General features: G+C 27.4%; 2 protein-coding genes across 7 annotated transcripts in view; one reads left to right on the top strand and one right to left on the bottom strand.

Annotated features, from left to right (window-relative positions):
• The window catches only part of LOC107164333 (very low-density lipoprotein receptor-like), an 85,959-nt gene that overhangs the window by 57,056 nt on the left and 5,904 nt on the right, over nt 1–22,999 (bottom strand). For all 6 annotated transcript variants that reach the window (XM_089221462.1, XM_089221458.1, XM_089221461.1 and 3 more), the window contains exon 2: nt 8,030–8,248. In XM_089221462.1, the coding sequence (XP_089077588.1) occupies nt 8,030–8,248 (219 nt within the window). The remainder of the gene's footprint in view (nt 1–8,029; nt 8,249–22,999) is intronic.
• LOC107164330 (uncharacterized) lies at nt 6,860–16,044 on the top strand. The gene is made up of 8 exons (XM_089221463.1): nt 6,860–7,024; nt 7,098–7,350; nt 14,230–14,390; nt 14,447–14,570; nt 14,653–14,815; nt 14,930–15,116; nt 15,188–15,354; nt 15,743–16,044. Exons 2-8 carry the CDS (start codon nt 7,308–7,310, stop codon nt 15,954–15,956), a joined length of 1,059 nt encoding a protein of 352 aa, XP_089077589.1. The 5' UTR covers nt 6,860–7,024; nt 7,098–7,307; the 3' UTR covers nt 15,957–16,044.

The following is a 22,999-nucleotide window of genomic DNA, read 5'->3' on the forward strand; positions in this document are numbered from 1 at the left end:
ATTTTAATTTTAAATAGTAGTAGTATTATACTGAATTCGATGGTAGTTTTTTTTTAAGAACACACAAAAAATTAACGAAATGACGAATTCTAAATAATATTTGATAATCGAAAATTAATTTGATAGAAACATTGACGGACAAAAAAAAAACCGTGTCGTCATAAATTTTATATTTCAAATATCAGGTTCAAAAACTGCACTGTTTAAATTTGAAAAAAAAATAATACGTATACCTAACATACATGCAATAATTTTATACATATATTATTCAGATTCGCATTCTCATTGCTTTTATTACTTTTTCGATTATAATATTTTTCATTGTACGGGTAAAACTGGAGGTATATTTTTGAGATAAATCCCAAAGTTTTCATTTATTATTGTACACCGTGGTCCAGTGGCCCATTAATAAGGGATCCAACGAAGGGTTATGGATACCGGAACAAAACAATATATTATAGTCACTACGGAATACAAAGGTCAAATTAAAACAGGTAGCGCGATAACAACCAGATATACGTATATTTGATAAGCAACCATAACAGAATGTCAGAATGGATTCCGTGACAATTTACCATAAGGCGTATGATATAATAATATGTTCTTCAGCAACAACCAACAAAACATTACAATAATATACCCTTTTCACTCGTTATCGCATCTAAGACATTATTATACATTCAATTTAGTTGAGTAATGAGTTGTACCTATGTGTGTATATGGAAAACCGAATAAATTTTATACACAAAAAATTTTTATTTATCTATTATATCCTTCCGATGCTATAATAATAATCGTCGTCTTTCGTTTCGCTCGAAATCCAATTTATATTACAACACGTTTTCGGAGGTAACGAACAACAAACTGAAAAAGTTTTACGAGCTATTCAGCTGCTCATATATACTTACATCAATCGAACCGTACGTTAGAATAGAACAAAAAATATTGATTTAATTTTTAATAATTAATTAACAAACATATAATGTTGTTTTCTATAGGAAATCGCGAAAACACCAATTATCTAATCAGTATCACGCCCATTCATAGATTATAGATAGGTAACTTTTTTGAGTAAATCGAATACCTTGCGGCAGCATATACCTCACTATACAAATTGGTGCTACTTTTTGTTTAATCTCTATACGATAACTCTAAATTAGTGTCATCTGTTGTATATATTATTTACAGTCGTCGATCACTTAGATATACGTCCTTGAACTATAGTGGCATAATTACTGGGTGATAGCATAATGTATATGATGTGTGTATATTGTATATATGTATATAGACTAATAGACTATGAATATATGTGATTTATATTTTGATATAGTTCTGATCTTTTATATATTCAGATTGGAACAAAAATTGGATTAATATTTTATATTGATTATGATTTTTTGAGGGGGAAGTCTCTAATTTCAACAATAAACAGTGACAATTTTAGGGTGAATCTAATTTGCTTAGAATAATGTTTAAAATACGACTCATTGATTTAATATTTTAAAATATTCTTCGGTATAACTTCAGTTCGTATTTTTGATTTTGTGATTTGTGCTAAATATAATACCTACGGATAATAGGATTTTAATCGACATTCATATGTATACAATATAATGGCTATTATGATCTACAATTATCTGTTAAACGAATATTTTTTTCTATCCCAAAACGGTTTAAACACATAAATCTTCGTTGAAAACCACATAGCATGATGTGCTCGATGTATCAGAATCATGATTATAAGTAAAATTGTATCATTTTACTGGACCGAAAAAATTAATGTCCACCAACATAGAGGTTTTATAAGGAGTAGTAACTGTTCATATATTATTATACATTTTGATAAACGTCGCAAAAAGCGACGGAAATATACCCAAACTACAAATAACTCGATATTGTAGAGCTAATAATATAATATGGATAACGATTAAAAGAGCTACGACTTGGTCATAAATCTATAATCATGTAATCGTTTGTAATTCTTTTTTTTTAGAAAAAATAAACTTAGCTACTTCATATCTTTGCTTTACGAGTGTATTAAATTTGCTGTCAAAAATAAATTTACTGTTTATTTGTTCCAGTCTGAAAATTGGTACGTGTACATTATATATTTTATAACCTATATATTAATTAAAACAATGAATTGCAGTGTACTTACATAATTATTATAGTACCTAATATAGTATATGGTATATTATTATTTAATGTAAAATAGTATGAAAATGCACATTCGAGCCATCTAATAATTATAAATTATAATAACCACACGTCATGCAAGACATCAAATATTAACAAGATATTTCATCGATTATACTACTTATCCGCCTACATTATATATAGGCATAAAAGTTAGGCATAAAATTACCATAAGATCCGTGAATGCTTCGTTTAAAAATCACCTTGTTTATTCGTACTTATCGAGATTGCGTCAGTGAAATATATAGCTATGCCTCGGAAAAAACAGATAAAAAACTGTCTGCATATAGTAAAAGAATAAAAGAATGAATAGGTACGTTTATCGGGTGCCCAACGTGGGATTAGACATGAAATATATGCGGTTGAATAAACATTTCTTTATTCCTTTTTTTATTTTTATTTTAACCTCCCTGAAGATATAAATCGGTCTCTTTTTTATGTATAGATACTAAAAAAAACATATATATATTATATATATACCCTAACAATAGGTACCAAAAAGTCATAAATTGTGGTTTAATTGTTCTAAGAATCACCGGGGCTGGTGAGAAACAAAACAAAACAAAAAAAATAAATTGTTGTTTATTATACATATAACTGGCAGGAATAAAGTACCTACATTATTTATTTTACAATACATATAATTTTCATTAAACGTGAAGTGTTGTCGTATTGACCTAGGTTATACACAATTACAAACGATTATATCTTTGCGAGTCGAGAGGTACTTCTTTCCGCGAGTGACTTCGAGAGGCCTTTACGACTACAAGGTAAAATATAATACAAGCCAGTGGCTCGCCGACCCTTTTGAACGGACGCCAATATCACCGATCAATGGAGGCTTGGAATATTTTTAAATCGTAGCCATTTAAGTGCCGCACTGGGTAAACGCCCGTGCCGAGTAGATACAAGAATATTCAAATTTCGAATAGGATACAATATTTATATGTCTATGCGAGATACTTACACGTTGTAAAAGGTATAAAAACAAAACGTTTTAACTTTTGAGACAATACATACAATAACATACATATATTCACTTTTCACGTATAACCGATGACTTTTCTAAACTTTTCCAGAAAAACAAATAATTCAAAACGTAACTTTTACTATATAGTTATATATATATAAAAAGGCTTTCATATATAACTTACAAATACATTATTAGTACAGCGACTTGAATATTATCGGATAAAACTAAAAAAATATCACACAAAATGCAAATCTGGGAGTTATACAAAGTATATCAACGACCAGTCAAATAAGTCAAAACCATCAAAGGAATTACGAATATAACATGCTAATTATAAAATAAATATATATATAACTGTTCATTTGAAACTAGGTACATAAATATAATTAAAAAAAAACTTTTCATACGTTGCAAAGTCCTTATTAGATATTCAAATTTAAAATTCAAAGGATTTTGAATGTCCATGTATATGTTAGAGCTTTGTAATCCTATATTGAGTTAAACAAGAAAATAAGCATATTATAAAGTAAACAATATAATATTATTATATCACGAAGGTAGTTTTTAAAAATATAAAATGTTAGAATTTTCATAAAATTATATGATTTGATTTTATGGTCATTGTATTATAAGACAAAACAATTTGTGATAATTAAAGAACAAACTAATAAATAAATTAGTAGTTACTTAAAAATAAATTAATGAAAAAATAAAAAGTAATATTTATGAGCATTGCAGTAATAAAGTTGCTTAGTTTAATTAAGTATTTCCGAGAAAGTAGATGTAAGAAAAATTAAAAATTAACGAATTTAAAGCAGCATAAATTAAATTTCAGAAAACTTAATATTTTAGTGTCAACTATTTAAATAAAAAAAATATTCTAAACTAATAAACTTACTTATTTTTAAGCATAATTTAGTTGTCTTTGGGTATTAAGTGTTTGGAACTATAGTGCAGTACACTGGTGCATTAAAAAAAAAAAATCTTAATGCTTAAAATATTTATAATAATATGTTACTTTGATATAGTATAATATTTTAATTAAAGTAAAAATAAATACCAAAATGTATTAATAGAAGTTTGCAGAGAGCTTCGATTTCATCTTATTATACACTATAATATAATGTAGTTGTTATCCCTTAATCGTTTTTTAAACGTCAAAACGAAACAGATGCGTACGTCATAAATAGGACCTAAAGGATGCTAAACAATTAGACACACGGATTAACACGTCGTTAATAGCCAAACAATTTCACACGTACGTGCGTGGGTCCGTACCACAGAGGATTTAATTATTCATCAGCGGAAAACTATAGATGAGGCGTCAGATCTTCTAGTTATATATTGAATGCCTGATGCCTCGTTAAACCCACACATTTTCACATTATTTGATTTATATAAGACCACAATGCGTACGAAAATGAGTTAATGATGAATCGAGAACGGACGAATTTTTATTCCCGTCTCCGTTAGTTATTTTCATTTATTAATGAATATATTAAATATATTATTAAAATATAAATAATTAAATAATTGTATTAAAGCGTATACGATCAGTATAATAATCAAATTGTGGTAATTACACATTTACCCCTATAAATGTATAACAAATCGTTTTAATGAATTAACGTGTTTGTAATCTCTATAAGTATCTATAGATACTTCCGGATCGTGAAAATTCAAACTACACAATTTTCAAAGAATTTACGAATCTATGCGAATAAAATAAAGATAATGAAATCCGAAACACGACCAATATAAAAATATGACTATATAATGTAGAATGTTGATTTATTTATATAATGGTACCTGGGTACCTACATTATTTTTTTTAAATTAAAAAAAAAAAAAAATTGTTTCTTATTAATTTTATTTATACCATGTTTTTTCTTTTTAAAACATGTTATAGAGAAAAATTAACTTGCTTGGGTTAGAAGCCGAGGTCGTTTACTACAGGCTTTTTTTTTACTATAAGAAAAATTTATTATATTCAAAACTGCTTCCTAACATTTTACATTATACCTCGTATTGCTATGCATAATTTTTGAACTGGACGAGTAACTTATATTTCTTGTTTAAAATTTCGTAATACGATGTGTTTCTAAAATCTAAATGTACATTTTACGTATTTAATTTAATATTTACGTATTATATATTTACGTGTATTAGTGGTGTACAAAGATATTTTTAATGGATAGGGTTATATAAAAAAAATATTTGTATAATAATATTATGTAAATCAAAATATTTTTTGAATTTCATTCATCTATACATGCAGTAGAAAATACTAAGGGGGAGGATGTTCAAAACACCCTCCCCCCATGTATACATCACAGTATACTATTATATTATTATAATAATATACCTATACCAACTGTTATTCGGTCGGGTGATGTTGGTCAGCTCTATCTGCAGAACGGGATATACAGAAAAATCAAACCACTCGAAAAATAATAATAATTTAAGTGAAGCTGTAGCAAGAGTGCATCTTACTCTTCGATACGGACGTTCGTCTTGGTCTCTTGGGTACTCCAGATACATTTTAGATAAGTGTAGCTGAAGAAAAAAATAATAACAAATCTAATATCGATATAATTAGGTAATTGGTAGATTTGTTATTATTATATAATATTTATATGGATTAGAATTGTTGGGTTTCGGTGGTCTTGCAGGTCGTGGCGGTTACGATTATGGTTGGGACTATTATGACGACGCGACCTCCGGCAGATAAGTACCAAAACAGTATTAAATTTTAATATAGGATTTAGTAGTTACGGCGGCTAAGTGCCCAACTGTGTCGAAAAAATCGATAGAATAATGTACGATAATAATGCATGTTATAATAATATTATTATTGTGTTAAACACCGTACCGACTAGCATGTGCATACAGAGTGATCGAGAATAAAAACCTATAGATTTATATGTACAATATTTAGGTTTGTGAGGTCGGGTAACATAATGGCAGGGCGACTTGGGCAGGAAAGTTGTGGAGACATGCCGTCTAGTCTCACCGGGAAATAATTACCTAAAACGGCAGACACATTCCATATAGGTTAACGTTAACATAACGATTATGCGACGCATGACGCTTTCTGCGCTTTGCGTAGTCACACCGAAGTTCGGTGACAGAACAAGTATAATAAATTATAACATCATAATATCGTGTCTTAATTATTTAAATCTGAAAAACGTTATGGTCGTCGGACTTGTGCACGACAGGCATGGTGGAAGTATATATTTTTATCCCGATATTTATGTTGTCGCAATAACAAAATGATGGTAGGTATGTGTAAAATGCGTACAATAATAATATCGTGTCTCCTCGCCGCCGCCGGTAACGCGAGTTTTGTATACGTACGCACAAACCACATCGTCATCATACTCGTACACTCACACTATAAACGCGCGGCGGCCGATCCGACATCACGCCATATCACATGACCCATTGCTGACCAATCAGCGATCACGAGCGTATAGCGCCGCCGTCACCGTTGCCGCCGTTGTTGGGTCGTCGTACGCCGCCGCCGCACCACGTATTGTTGGCGTACAATAATAATATTATAACATAATGATAATATAGTACTACAATAACACGATAATATAATAATGGTAATAACAACAATATAAACAATGACGATAGAACGCACCTGCCCTGGCGCGGCGCTCGCAAACGGCAATCGGTCGGATACTCGGACACGTAATAGTGTGTCGTAGGTTTTACTGCACGTACAAGGTATACATGTACACGATAATATGATATATTATATTAATCGTCTTCGGTAACCAGATAGTCGAGAAAATCACGAAATATATCAAATCATGTACTTCATTGCTGCGCGAAAACCGAAAATCCGTAAGTATTATATTGTATAAACGACGCATCGACCAGACTCCTGCAAACGATCTAATATAATATACCTACCTAGACAATAATCAGGTTTACACCAAGTTTCGTGACGGAACTTTCAACGAATCTGCAGGGTTTTTGTTCGTAGAGATGCACCCGCAATCACACGTCACTACCTATACCACAACATAAGTGGCTGGGTACATAAATTTGATTCTTATTGTTATTCGTTTGAGTTCGCCAACAACTGATTTTGATTTTGACCTGTCCGTGGGTCGCGAGGACACGGATGTTTGTCGTTTTTCAACCGATAAATGGTCGACTTCAGTATGGTAAATAATATAATAATGAACATTTTGAAATCTCTTTTCCAGCTGTTGCTGCGTATTAAATGTATTGTCGTCGTACTAAAAGTTAAGACGTATATAACATATACTATAATACTACATTACATAGTAATAGCAGTACCTATACATATACCTCTTATCTTAGCTATGCATGATACGACTGAAGTAAACAAAAGTCGTGAGCAACAAGCCAAGACCTCCAACGATACAAAATAGCTGCAGAATAGACATTTTTGATCGATTTGGCTGCAGTCGTTATATGACTATTAGGCCAGTTCCCCTGCCCTTTAGAAAGTAATACAGAAAACTGTATACGAACGAAATTAATGCGGTATGTGCATAATTATTATCAAAATTAAGTGCCACACGGCAATATAATACACACTTTGAATTCCAGAAAGCATAATGGTGATATAATAATCATAAACGTAAATAAGTGTGAGAGTAGGTAGGTGATAGGAACACAATAATATGCGTGTCTGCAGTATTTATTATTGTTATTTTTTTATCGTCAAGTTTAATGATTTGACCTGTGAATTTGAGCTCAACGAAATATCGTTAATGCTTTTTCAAAAAAAAAAAAAACTCAAACTACCATACAGAAGGTCAAATGTCTTAACAATATCAAAAATAATTCTATACGGTTTTTCATTACAACATTTACCTGTTTTGCACATGTCTGGCAGCTCGTCAGTGTTATCACCGCAATCGTCATCACCGTCGCATGTCCACGCTAGTGGCACGCATTTCCCATTGCCGCAAGTGTGTTGTCGTAGTGTACATTCGACATGGGGTATTGGCCGACGGGTGGTTGTAGTGGTGGTGGGGGTGGTGGTGGTGGTGGTGGTGGTGGTGGTCGACACCAATGTCTTGTCTGTGGAAACTGTAATCAAACAATTTTAATAATATATAGTCAAGTTTCGTGATATTGGTCATAAAATGTTTTAAAACGCTGTTGTGGTTATAATGTGAAAATGAATTTGAACGCAAGTCGAAGGATGATATTCGTAAATCGTCAAGTATTACTGATTTTGTTATTACGACGTGAATACTGTAGATATACGCACGGTTAGACAGCTTTGGTTTTTAAATATAAAAATAAATATGTTTATATTATATTGACTATAATATTATTGAGAATATAAAACTAAGTTTTGATAGATAGATATAGAATAAAGGTAAGTACTTCTAAGTTATATACTTACAGCTGTTTTTGAAATGAATTAAACTAAAACTAACAATTTATATGGTAAAACGATAAAAATATGAAATCGAATATATTTTGTACGGTTTCAGACTCAAATAATAATGTAATACTAAAGGCATTGTTATACAAACACATATATATCACATCTTATGATTTATAATATGTACCTACTATAGAGTGTAAACTCATTTTATAGCGTTGACAATTTAAATTTGGTATGATTATTAAATTTTTTTACATTATATACATTAAGATCATTTTATAAATTATATAATACATTATGAACAAGTCTTCAGTCTGTAAATTAGCCACTTGAGCGAGTTTATTACAGCAGAAAGATGTTGTAATTTATAATTTTAAATCGACGATGCGTCATTGTAAATCAAATAATGACTCTTAAATTTTAAGTTACTTATTAATGCGAATACCACATATAGATATTATATTAAAAGATAGATTAGGAAAATGATTTTCGAAAAACTACAGAATAAAACTAAAAAAAAAAATAATGATTTCAATGCTATTGTAAAACTCAAATCACTACTAGAAAGACAATTTATAATGCAATGTATAATGTATTATGTTATAATATTTTTGTTTATACACAAGAACGATGTTACGGTATGATGATAACAGATTATCGGTAAACTTGTAATCTAGTTGATGAAAATAAAATGCATAGTAATTTCCATAGATATTATAATATTCCCGGTTTAATTATAATTAAATAATAAATCATAAATTAAAATAATATTGCTCACTAATAAAGATTAATAATTGAAAATCGAAATTAATCTATACTGTATGATACACTTTATAGGCTTAAATACTTTTAATATGCTTCCAACTAAAATTTTGATCACCGATCACGACATCTTTATTCGATTTAAAATCCCAACATAAATCTTCTTAAAACGACAAACGGTACAAGGCGTGCTGATAATCGACGTGTAAATTGAATTACGCATATTATTTTTATCCATTTTAAGGTATTTTAGCAGTATTATAATTTTATCAAATATTTCAAATCGGAAATTTAATAAAAGAATCGTTATTTCCAAATGTTTATTACACTTACAAACAGTGACGCAGAACAATTATTGTTCATACTCTTAAATTAAAAAATTAAAAAGCTCCCGGATCAATAAAGTGATTTATTATAAAATAAACAAACTTAACGGTAGTGTGTGTGGGGAAATTCTCGCTAGGATAAATTACATTATATTATATAGGTAATAATCTTCATAGTTGCGTTTTGGATGAGATGTGTTAGATTAGGTATTGCTAATGTAATGGTAAATGGTTTAGATAAAAATCACAGGAAGAGTAAAATGTGAGTAGAAATAATTTAATGATTTTTAACGAGTAAATGCTATCAGTTACGATTCGTGTGGCGCAATCGTAATTTATGCTAAAATTATGCAAATAAAACACAGACTAAAGTAATTAGGTAGATACAGACCACACAATAAGTGTATATGCATGCAATGGATAAAAGTAAAACTATACAGCTGATATATCAGATGACTATGAAAGTATAAAATGCATGGTACACCAAAAAATAATAAAAATATAAAATTAAACTTTAAGTTAGATATATATTTTAATGCGAATTTGATTGTATGAAAATAAATAACTTTAGATAAGGAAACAGTAAGCATAATATTCATTTAATTCATTAATTTTTCACAAACATATACATTAAGTACAATATACTTAGTTATATAAATAATGATTTATTCATACCCGATTTCCATCATATTAAATTATTAAAAATAAAACTAAAATAATATTTAAAAATATTAAGTAATAGACGAATTTTATGAATAATAAATAATACGTTCTTAATAAGTATTGTCGTACTGACTAATCTAAATTACAAAATATAATACTATTATAGACTATAGACTATAAGGCATAAAGAGCACAATAAATTTAATTTGACTTTATGTTTTTTTGGTTGAAAACCTTGGTTGTTACTCGTTATCCGGTTTTGAAATTGAAATTTCTGTATAATACACCTAACTAAACAAACAGAAATTTCGTTGTATTTCATTAAAGTATCATATCAGAGTTTCTAAGTGGATAAATATTGATCAAAATATCTAATGAATAAAACATATGTTACCAAACAAAATAGCTTTGATAATGGAAAATAGGTTTTTGAAAAAATTTTAAAATAATATTTATTTATATTTAATATTCGTGTAATTTTTAAAACTCGCTGCTTACTGTTAACAATACATATTATTTATATAATTGTGTTTTTAAAATGTGTACTTTTATAACTTTCTTAGATGCCAGTAGGTATCCATAATCTTTTAATTGTAGCCATTTAAATTGATTCAAGACATATATATTATACATCATACAATTTTAAAGTATGCAATCAAATATTAATAAATTAATAACATAATATAGGTAACTATCATAATATTATTAATACAAATAAATATGAAATATATATGTATATAGGTAGTGTTATTATATTTTTGTATTTAATTTATGTAAATTTATTATAAAAATACTATACATATTATAAATAAAATAAAATGTGTAGGTAGGTATGCCAAGTTAAGAAAAAATAATTCCTAATTTGATGTTTTGTTTTAAATTTTTAAGGAGAAGAAGTTATAAAAAATTAAAAAAAGCAAATGATTTGAGGTAAAAAAAAATGTGAAATCTTTAAAATTGTAATAAAATATACCAGACCTTTTACTTCAGTTAGTTATTTATATTATATTATATTTCTTTTTATTAAATTCATCTTGAAATTTAAATCTAGATATTATTATTATTAAACAAATGCACAGTTTAACGAACGGTCATTCTTAGTTGGTTAACTTTTTTCGATCATGTCTTGTTTTGTATCTGTTGATAATGTGCCAATAGAAAAATTTCGTCTTCTTTTGTTAGCAGAATCGTAACTGCAAATCAACTATAATTGAATGATTTGGCGACGAAAGTATTTTTTTTTATTTAATGACTCATTTGGCTCATCGCTCATGCTAGATCGATTTTATCTTTAATGCCATTTGTTATTTAAGTGTGTATGTGTGTAACATGCATTGAGCTTACTTTTTATTTATTTAAACATTTACATCCATTGTTATACAATAATATGTCTATTGTCTAGTCTAAATTTATTTTACTTCCTTATTTCATACTAACTTTTTTTAAACTGTCGTACCAATATAGGAACTGCAAGTGGTGTAATGAAGAATTTGGTTTGGTAGTTAGTGAATTACATATTTTTAGTGAAATCTGTAATCCTCATATACAGTAACCTACCCCAACAAGTATAAAATATCAGCAGTAAAATAAAAGATTTGGGGGGGGGGGGTCTATCCTTCTCACCCTTCTCTTAATTACGTCCCTGAACTGCAATTGTATAAAAACTGCAGAGCAAATTTTATTTGGAATGCGTAAATTTAACATACAATTACTGAATCACGGTTATAGCCAAAATACAACATTGTCGAAATTAGCCAATAATAACTGAAACAAAAAATAAATAATATATAAATGCTATATGATGTTCTTGTATATATTATATTCAATGTCCTCGATTGAATAAATCATATTTTGCATAGGTTAATTATAAACGATAACATTCATTGTACGGGACAAAATAATTGTAAATACTCACAATAATCAAACATACGAAAAAAATATAAACATGTAGATAAACCAGTTCAAACGATTACGCAAGGTCGATCAAACTGAAATTATTTTATTGAAGGACGCCTTACGTCACTTTAACTAAAGTATCAGGTGAAGTACCTATATATCTATCAATGAACTATCTCATAACTGCACAGAACCCATCACATTGTTTCAATTTCTAATCAACAATGCGTATGAATTAATGTCAGAATATTTCACAGCTAATGTATGCATGCATGCAATATCAATAAAATTGAAAAATCACAGGTGTGGTATAAAATAATAAATATTGTATAGCATTAAAACTTTTTCATTGTACCTATATGTGCTATTACATGGGATTAAAAAAGAGCGATGGGGGATTTTGAAAATCATAATCCATCAAAAATACAATTTTGACAAATCGGACATATTTCGATTAAACCTAAAACTTAGAGCTTCACCACCGTACGCTAATACTTAAACTATATACTCTTTTTTTGAAAATTTAAAAATTTATTGTTGTATGCAGGAAAGGGCATTAATTACTAATTTTGGACTACCTGACTCAGTTTTTCTAATGAGATATACCATCATCGTGTGATTGTTTATTATTTATATATTAGCATTATTTCATAAACGATGAACGCAATGTAAAAACGGATCATTGGAAGTTGTTTCGTTAGAGTGTTAGATACTATATTTTATAGTACCAATAGTATAAAGTTATCACACATTTGAATGAAAAATAATTAATTTCAAAATGTTTGAAACGATCAGCCTACAGTCTTACCAAAATTGTTACGTAACATAGTATAGTATAGAAATACTGAAAAGTGATAAGATCAAAAAAAAAATTACATATTATTTGTGGTACCTAGTAAATATGATATTATGTGTTTTTTTTATAAATCAAAATAAATACAAAGTTATTATGAATAGGTAAAATAAAAGATTTCATAAGAGTTTTTATTACTAACCACAAAAATCTTACTGTCAGAGAAATAGGGAGTAAAAAAAAAATGTTCATGTTCAATTGTTTTTCTTCCCCTTTTTGCTCACTAGTGCGAGCCGAGGTTTGAGTATCACTCCAGCGAGATTTTGTGACAGCAATTCCCGAGTGTCCTCAAATACTACAACACAGTACTATATGTCATAGTGTTCAACTATCCCTGCCAGTTATTTTGATCGTAAAATTATGCTAATCAACGTGCTAGGAATCATACCCTTTGTAGTCATAATATAAAAATATTTCATTTTTTTGTTTTATGGTTATTATTATTCACAGAGTTATCAATAATGAAAAACAATAATAATTATTCTGTTATGTTTATTCTTTACGTGGAAAAAAAAAGAAAATATATAGAGAATGTTCTTTTTAATACTACATAACTTCCGAGGATTTGCAGCAAAAATGGATCAAATGCTTTATAAAAAAAAATTAATTAGGAATTACGTTAAAGTTTGAACGTCTATTAGGAGCACATACAATATTAAGGATAATAATTGACGACGTGTTACTATACCAACCTTGACAATAACGAAATCATATATTATTCTATTTTATAATTTATCATCCGCATAATTTTCTCTAAATACCTAGTCTAACTACTAAATTTTTAAATTGGGAATTTTGATTTTAATATGAACGAATCTGATATAAGTGTACAGACCAATAGTTCAGAAATATTTATTATAGATCACGATAATCAGGAAATAGCAGAATATGGAAACGGCATGTTTATAAAGCTAAGAGATCGTGATATTAGTGTTACTGCTAATATTATCGGTAAAGATGTCTTCTAAATGTGACTGTATAAAATATTTGTCAAATATTACTTAATTGACATTTGTTTCCGTGGATTTTGTATTGAATAATAAATTATTATTTTTGTTCATAAAATATGTTTATATTATTATATTTATTTTAAGATACGATTTAAATTTAAAAAAAAGAATAATTAGCTCGATTACCTATTAGTTTATCTAAACAACTGAATTTTAATCAACAGATCCATCATCTGGAGCTATCTACCATATTACTGATCAAGAAAACGATATCACAGAACCAAGAAGTATAGATTTGAGCTTTAATGATATTAGGAACAGTATTTGTCTTCAAAAACTATTGAAAGCATCAGAAATAAACACACTAAAAAATACATATATTCAAGTAATTAATGTTCTATTATAGATAAAAACAGTTTCAAACAATACATTTGTTGTCAGGAATTAGATCTAAGTAACAACTACATAGGAGGCGAATGTGTCAAAAACATAATTTCTTTTTTAAACAGTAACGACAGACTACAAAAATTAAATTTATCTGGAAATTTGTTGAATGAAGAAACTGGTCCGATAAGCATTATGGAATAATTATGTATCTGGTTATTGTTAATAATTAAATACTTATAAGCATTTTCGTTTTCTTAAAGCCTTGTCAGCTCTGACGAGAACTATAGTAGGAGATTCAAACGAAACTTTACAAGTTTTAAGATTGGATTGGAATGGGATATCTGGTGAAGTTTGTGCAAACATATTTAAAAATCTTATGATTAAGTCAAAAAGCTTAAAAACATTGGATCTTAGTTGGAATAAGTGAATATAGAAATGTATAACACAGTTATAATGATCACTTTGATTAATATGAAATATATTTTATTAATCAATTTTAAAATTAGATAAAATATAATAATTGAAATCGTTGTATAGTTTCAGTGATGTTGGTAAAATATTAGGTCAAGGAATAAACCATACAACCAGATTAGAACATTTGTATCTAAACAACAATCCGCTAACAAATGAAGATATTATTGATATATTGAGCGGTATAGTTAATCCCACTTCATTCAAGATTTTGAGTATAAATCATGTATTTGTCAATGAACAATTAGAAAAAGTAAGTCAAAATAAATGCATGTAATTCGTAATAAGTTTTAACAATAATACAATTATACTTACTTACTGTAGGCAATATCAAAAGCTCAAACACGAGTACCAAATGTTAGTGTTAAAGTGGCCATTTATACAGGCATGAAATCTAATCCTGTCATCGATATGAAAGCATTATATTTAGAGAGAATTCATTTTTTGGGGGTTACTAAACCAAAAAAAAAAAATCAAAAATTTGATATAGGGTAAGTTTTTAATTACATTCACTAAAAAATATTAAAATGTATTTGTATAGCTAATCATTAACCATCTAACAATGTTTATTTAACTTGATAATTATTATAGTACATTTACGTAGAGGAAATCGTTAAGTGTAACCACGATATAAAATCTATAATTACCATTTTAAATCGTGGTTGTAACTAATAAGTTGTAATACATTTTTGATTATTAGTGTATTCTCAATGTTAAAAATAAAAATCTATATATTATAATTCATTTATTTCCCTGGAAAACGTTTAATATAATTGCACTTAAGTATTTATATTTTATAACTTATGAATGAGTTTTGAAAATTAAAACAGAATTTAATTGACTATTAAAGTTAATTCGATTTATTTATTTAAATTATAGTCACGTCTTGCTACAAATGAAAATTGATGGAAATTTAGAACCCATGCAATTGAGCTTGTTTATTTCAACATTTGAAAATTTAAAAGTTAACGGCATGATTATGGAACTACTCGAGGATTTGGCTCTTCAATTTATGAATGCAGATAAAACAATTGATGTAGCTCTGATGTTGGACGAGTACTTACATCTATATCCAGATACTACATTAGTGTGATTAATCATCGTTATTCAACATAAATCATCTAATAACAAGAATGACAAAAATTATGAAGAATATATTATTATGAAAAATAAAAAATATAAATAACTTTACATAACAATAATATATTACACTAAAAACATTTAAATATATATCATATTATGTTTAGTTTCTTATGTTTCAGATGTAAATTTTTCTGATATTAAATTAGATTTTTGATTATATTGAATTAAACTAAATACAAATTTATTAATTAAACTAGATTGATGATTTTGACCTGTTAAGTCAATCTTGGACATTTTCATTAACATTTACAAAAACAATTTATGAAATTTTTGTTACATATTTTTATTTGGAAAATTACAAGTACCTAATTTGATAATATTTTTTTGAATAAATAATATCTAAGGTATTTGCTCGAATATAATAAATAAAAAAAAGTATCGTCTTATGTTTTAAATAATTATAAGAGTACATTAAATAATTTAGGATAAATTTAAATAAATAAATTTTTACGTTTTTTTCTAGTTAAGAAATACCTATTATATATATATATTGTATAAAAACATTCAAAGTAACTATGTATTGATATTAAACTGTTTATATTTAAAGGTTACTATTATCGGATTATCTCAATACGTCTTTGCTAATTTAGTCATCATCAATATTATTGTAATTCTGTATTTCTAACAGGAAGAAACTGTCAGTAACCATAACGATTTTTAGGTTATCACGAGATTTGATAAGACTATTGACGTAATGGTATTACAAGAAATTTGTAATGAGAATAATGAGATAGAAAACACAAAATACATGAATGTATTGTTATTTATTCTATTGACTGTGACGTGTACTTACTACTTACATATTATATTATAGTATGTATGTATTGCATACCTATATATTTATCAAAATAAAATATTCTTATCGTTGTGGAATGAATTCGTTTGAATAATACAACATTGTTTAAAAATAAAATAATAACACAATAAAAAAAAAGAATTATTCATACATTTCAAGGATGTTCAGATAATAATAGAAAGATATTTATGATAAAATTAACTTTAAATCTAAAAATCAAAGCCAAAGTTTTGGTGTCACTTTCTTAATCAACTTTCATAAAATTAAAAAAAAAACTACACTGTTAGGTATATATTATATCATTTGTAAATATAGGTAATCAAATAAACAATGCGTTAATTAAGGAAAAAAGACGTTCCTATTTTCATTTCTAAAAATCAATCAAAATTAAAATAAATTGAATAAAACATTTTATGAGCGGTAATCTTGTACAATGGAGGTGTCGGCGGGACGTTTAACACCTTGAAATTGGTTAAGCTACATAGTAGTGTAACTTTTGACAGTGTAGAAAAATCCTCGCCCTCGTAGAAAGGACTAGACAGTGTAATTTAATTAAAACCATCTCTTACGACCATTAATCGTACGCAAACTGTGGCGATGGAGGCGGCTTTTTTGAGAATAAAAATATTTTGGCGGGATAAAAATTGGACAAACGAAAAGGGGGGCGATGAATCATAACTCGGAGAAACTTGCGAGAAACGACAGCGACAACGAATAACTGTTCGAAATGTCAGAACGAATTAATCATCCCTCGAGACGCATTTTCATCCCCAAGACCGACCGTATTTTATAAAAGTAAGTCCTATGATAAAATGTATATTGTATAACGACAATAAACAGGGGAAAAATATTCTAAGGGAGACGTTAAGCATAATTTTCGTCCTATGTACATAGAGGCAAAACATATAATTTAGCCACGAAACTCTAAATCTATGAAATTTTATCAAATTCAATTTGGTTCTTTACTATGATGTCATGTTCTGGTACATCATTTTGTTCTTATTGTAACATTTATTCTAACGATAAATCCTAAGCGTTATCTATCTGGTAATTAAACTAAATTTTTTAAATTTATTTATTTTTAACATATTTACTTATAGGTACTACAAACTTGAAGATGCATTAGCGGCCTAAACCACACAATACACTAAACATTTGTACTAAAAATATACGAATATTCTAAGTCAATATGTGTTATGTTTATAATTAGTAATTACATTTTGAAAAATATAGTTAACAACAGCTGATTTACTCAAACCAGTCAAACTTTATAATGGGCACATTTTAACCAAATAACTAATTATTTTACGGTGTTTTAGATATTTTTTGTGAACCCTGAATCTAATTTTTTGAAATTTTAAAGATTACATTCACCACACTTCACATCGTTTAGCCTAAATTTCATAATCCAAATCACTAGTCTAGAGTCAAAATAAGTTAAATTAAATTAAAAGCACAAAACTTAAACATAATATTATTTATCATAGTAAACAGTAATTTTTAACTCATGTAGTCGGGGTAATCCGATCGGATGACGAAAGCGAGGACGAAAGGTTTCATAAACTTTCACGGAACACACCCGATAACGGGTTCCGGAAACGATGTAATAATAATAAGAAAAATATCGGAAAACGGACTTGATGATAACGTCGAAAGGTTCATACTTTCTTTGGGTGGAAAATCGAAACTTCCGCGCCTAACCATAACATCGACATGAACGACAAAATAAATCTCGCCGATTGTATCCACTCATCTGTTAAGTTATCGTATTTTAACCATTCCATTAATTTGTGTATGTAATATTTAAGTATTTATCGCATGTTTTTTTAGTTGGACACAATTTTCATAAATGACATGAATTCTCAGTGGGTAAAATGATTTGTAAGCGCCAATAATAACGCTGTAATGATATAGTCATCTGTCTAATTGATCATTACCATGCGAGTGTAAATAATGATTTCCGTGTTACATTTCATATAATTATTGTTACGGCTTATTTCTTACGTCGCCCATTAAATTATAAGCCACACAATTCTATAGATATGATACCAACTGATTCAATACATTTACGTCGAATACTATCTTAAGTTAGACCAACCGTTGCAGTCTGTGATTTTATTACTTTATAAAGGAATTTAAAAAAGTATTTAATTATTTAATTTTACTTTAAATGTATTGATTAAAACTATCTGATTGATAACGAGATGAAATATTATTGCACATCCGTTCGTTTGAAAAGATGTCCATATTATGTTCGTGATATATTTGTTTGTATACGAGTATACCTACACATGTACACATGTTTTTTTATGTTGTATGTTCAGTGTATATTTTTCATACTAATGTAACGTGGTTGTTTGGTTTGCCTCGATTTGCACCTTTATATTTCAAGTTTTAAACATTGAGTTTTAGATAATTATTTTGCTACTTGTCCAACTTGATACAATGATAACCATTATAGTTGATTGGCCGGTAAGCACATAATATAAATATACAATACATTAAAATAACATTTTTTTTATCTAGTTACTAATATTCGTGCAAGGACTTCAATATATAGATGTGAGGAATATTTTGAATACTAAATTATATCTGTACAAAAATTATAAAATTATATTAGCGTAATATTAGAAAAGGAAATATATTTGCATCATTTGTAAATTCCTAAAATTAAAGTAATCCTTATTATACCTAGTACCATTGATTAAAATGCACATCTACTACAATATTAACAATTCAAAATTTCGAAATAAACATTGCAATAAGAATATAAATAAACAGCTATAAAGGTAAATTTTTTTCTTTTTTTAAAGTTTATAGGAACCTATGTGCAGCTTAATATATTGCATTTCAGATGAGCTGTGCAAGTAGTATATGATAAAATAAATTGGTATTCTGTAGATATTAGTGATATATTTCTAGATACATTGATATGCTCCAATTGTGCGTCTATACTGTATAATAATTAATAAATGCTGTTAAAACAAATTAATAATATAATGTTTTATTATAAACAATTTAAAATTGCTATGTTATATTGAAGGATAACAACTTTAGATATATTAAACGAATCCGATGTCTTATAGCTTCCGTGGTTTTGTATATAGTGAGTAGTGGGACAACAAAATCACCTGAGGAATTTTCTGACATAGTTATAACTTTATAGATTTGACCGCAAACACTATAGTACTTAGTGTATTATTCAAGTATAGCTTGTTAATTCATTTATATAGAAGTCACTTATAAAAAGTGTTGTTTATATTCAAATAATATTCAAATATTATACTATAGTGAAAATTATTTTTAGAATGGAAGTAAATTATAATACCTAATTTTATTTAAGCACAGAATTAACATATTAATCATTCTATACAAATAAATAAACAGACTACTATATAGTCTAGATCATATTTAACTAGGTATGATCAATATAAATCATTTTTTCGTTTAGGTTGAGGTTTATAATATAATTATTACTATTCATAATTCTTAGTTTATATATCTACTTTTAATAAATGTATGACTGTATTTAATTAAGATATAGGTTATATACATTATACACACAAATGAGAAATTAATTAATAATAAATATATATAAATATATATATTTAAATTAATAATTTAACATTAATATATATTATATAATATAGCTTTAAAACAATCATGTAGGCTACTTTCAATAGAAAATAGAAACATAAATAACAATACTAAGCACCGAGTTTGAATTATAATTTGAAAATAATTATACTATTTTTATTTTTAAACTGATGAAAAAATTTGAAAATAAAAAATAAAAATTTAATATAGAATTTGGCAATGACTATTTAAAATATTATTTATGACCATGAATTATAATAGGTAATATACTGTTAAAATAATGTAAACTAGGATTGCATTTTTTTGACTGGATTACAATATATTAATTTCAGTACAGAATAATATTAGAATATTTAATGATATCCGATACCCATTCATGCGTTGTGTTAGAAACAATTGATAGGAATTTCTATTTTAATATTTTAAGTTTTCTGTTGTGACATTTATGACAAATATTTTTAGTGACTTGCGTTTTTTGGCACTTAAAAGAGATGCGTAATTTCTTATCAGATTTAATGATAGTATATTTACAAACAATATATAAAAATAGATGGATAAACAAAATGGGGCCACAATGCATAAGACATAACAGCCGATGGTTGGATTTATATTAAATATTGATAATTATAATTATAAATATAATTATACTAATTTTTTAATCATCATAAATTCACAAAAATATATAAAACATTATTTTTCAAAAAAAATGTGTTCATTAATATTACACTTGACATTTTTAGATGATAGTAGGTATTAAAGATAACTGTATAAGTAATTGTGTTTAAAGTATGTTGAAATGTTTATACAATCAATATTTTATACAATGTATTATACCAATTTAATATAATTAAAATAGCAGATGATACCATCATAATTATGTTAAACTTAATACTAACTAAAAAAGAAACATTGAAATTCGTGCTTATTAATTCCAAAATACTATTAAGTTGATATGTGAAATATCTTTTTTCTACCCGAATCGTAAGTTTAAATGGGATGGAGACTACTATCAATAATTATAATACAAGCTGCTAGTAAATTGCTCATTGTATAGGTAATATACGATTTACACGAAAACAAAAGGTTGCATCAATAGGTTTCACTCTACCCATTTTAAACACGTGTTCCTATAAAATGTTTTTAAAAAATTTAAAATAAAACCAGCAGACTCAAAATAAAATCCACCAAATAAGTAATCGGATTTTCCGCGCGTAAACAAGGAAAAGTTCAACGTACATTGCGAAAGTTTTAGCCGCATTAAAATGTAATTCACCAAAAGCTGCGCGTAGTCAACGGTAGCGCCAATCTTTTTCCCGAGGGCAGGAAGCAAACGACATTCGACGACACCTTCACCGATTTAATCAAAGGTTTTTCCTTCGGAATTCGATTTTATCTCGGTTGATTGTTTGGAAAAAAAGCCTTACGGAAAATATCAAAATTCCTAAAAAGTCATTAAAGATTCTATTTTATATTTTTATATTTAAATATATACAATAGGCAATAGAAATATTTTGTTTTTAATTATTATATATATGTTAAAATTATCTAGGGACGTCGTTTTTAAAATATCGTGTTTGACTTTACGACCTATATCATATTATTTACTAAATAACTACATTTATAAACTTGAATGGACTATAATAAACTATTTAATACGCTCATAGAACATTTTTATACATATACATCCTCGTATATACATCTTATCTACGTAATATTATTTTATATAATACCTGCCTGGCTGCCTATGATATAACATTATAACCGCTATAAAACGTACGTAGTAAATTAATCAAAAGTATTTTATACTTTATAATATATCAGCCCAGTTTTATCTGCTAACACGAATTAGGCGTGTTTTATTATATCCCTAAAGGCAAAAGTTTTTAACGAATTGTGGACATTTCAAAATATCATAACGAAAATATAACCAAACATAAGTTATTCATCAAATCATAATATAAATAAATAAAGAAAGACGAGTTCTTATATCTATATTAAATAATATAGATAGTTTTTACATACAGCACAATAGTTTTTTTTTTTTTTTTAATTAGTGGTTATAGTATTGTGGATGGCGGCTTAATATTACTTATGAACTTCGTTAGTGAACTATATTAATATGTATAATATGTACATCACATAAAGTTTTTTATATTTTCTAACCGAAAAACAGACAGTTCAGCTCAATCAAGGGCATAAAATATTCTGGGTCGTGTTTAAACTTAGATAACGAAGGTATAATTTCTTAGCACAATCCATCAAAACAGTCACTTAACCACTGCCTAAGGATAAATAATTTAAAATTATTTCTTATGGACTCCAAAGAAATTTTCTAAAGTAACCATAAATGTATTTAATCGGAGTGATATAATGATATCTACTATTTAAATGTCTTTGTAAATTCTATGATAAGTCTCTTCTCTCTCAATAGTTTGTCAAATGTAGATAAAAAAATACAACAATCAACTTTACAAAACATATTAATAATATTGAATTAATTTACCTACCTATAAATGAGTAATATTTCTAAGTGAATGGGAAGTCATTATATTTATATATTTTATAATATTTAAGATTAACACCATCGTTAAAATTAATTT

The sequence above is a fragment of the Diuraphis noxia genome, unplaced genomic scaffold, assembly GCF_037042655.1.
Source record: "Diuraphis noxia isolate RWA-SAM2 unplaced genomic scaffold, SU_Dnox_SAM2 contig0002, whole genome shotgun sequence".
Classification (NCBI taxonomy): Eukaryota; Metazoa; Arthropoda; class Insecta; order Hemiptera; family Aphididae; genus Diuraphis; species Diuraphis noxia.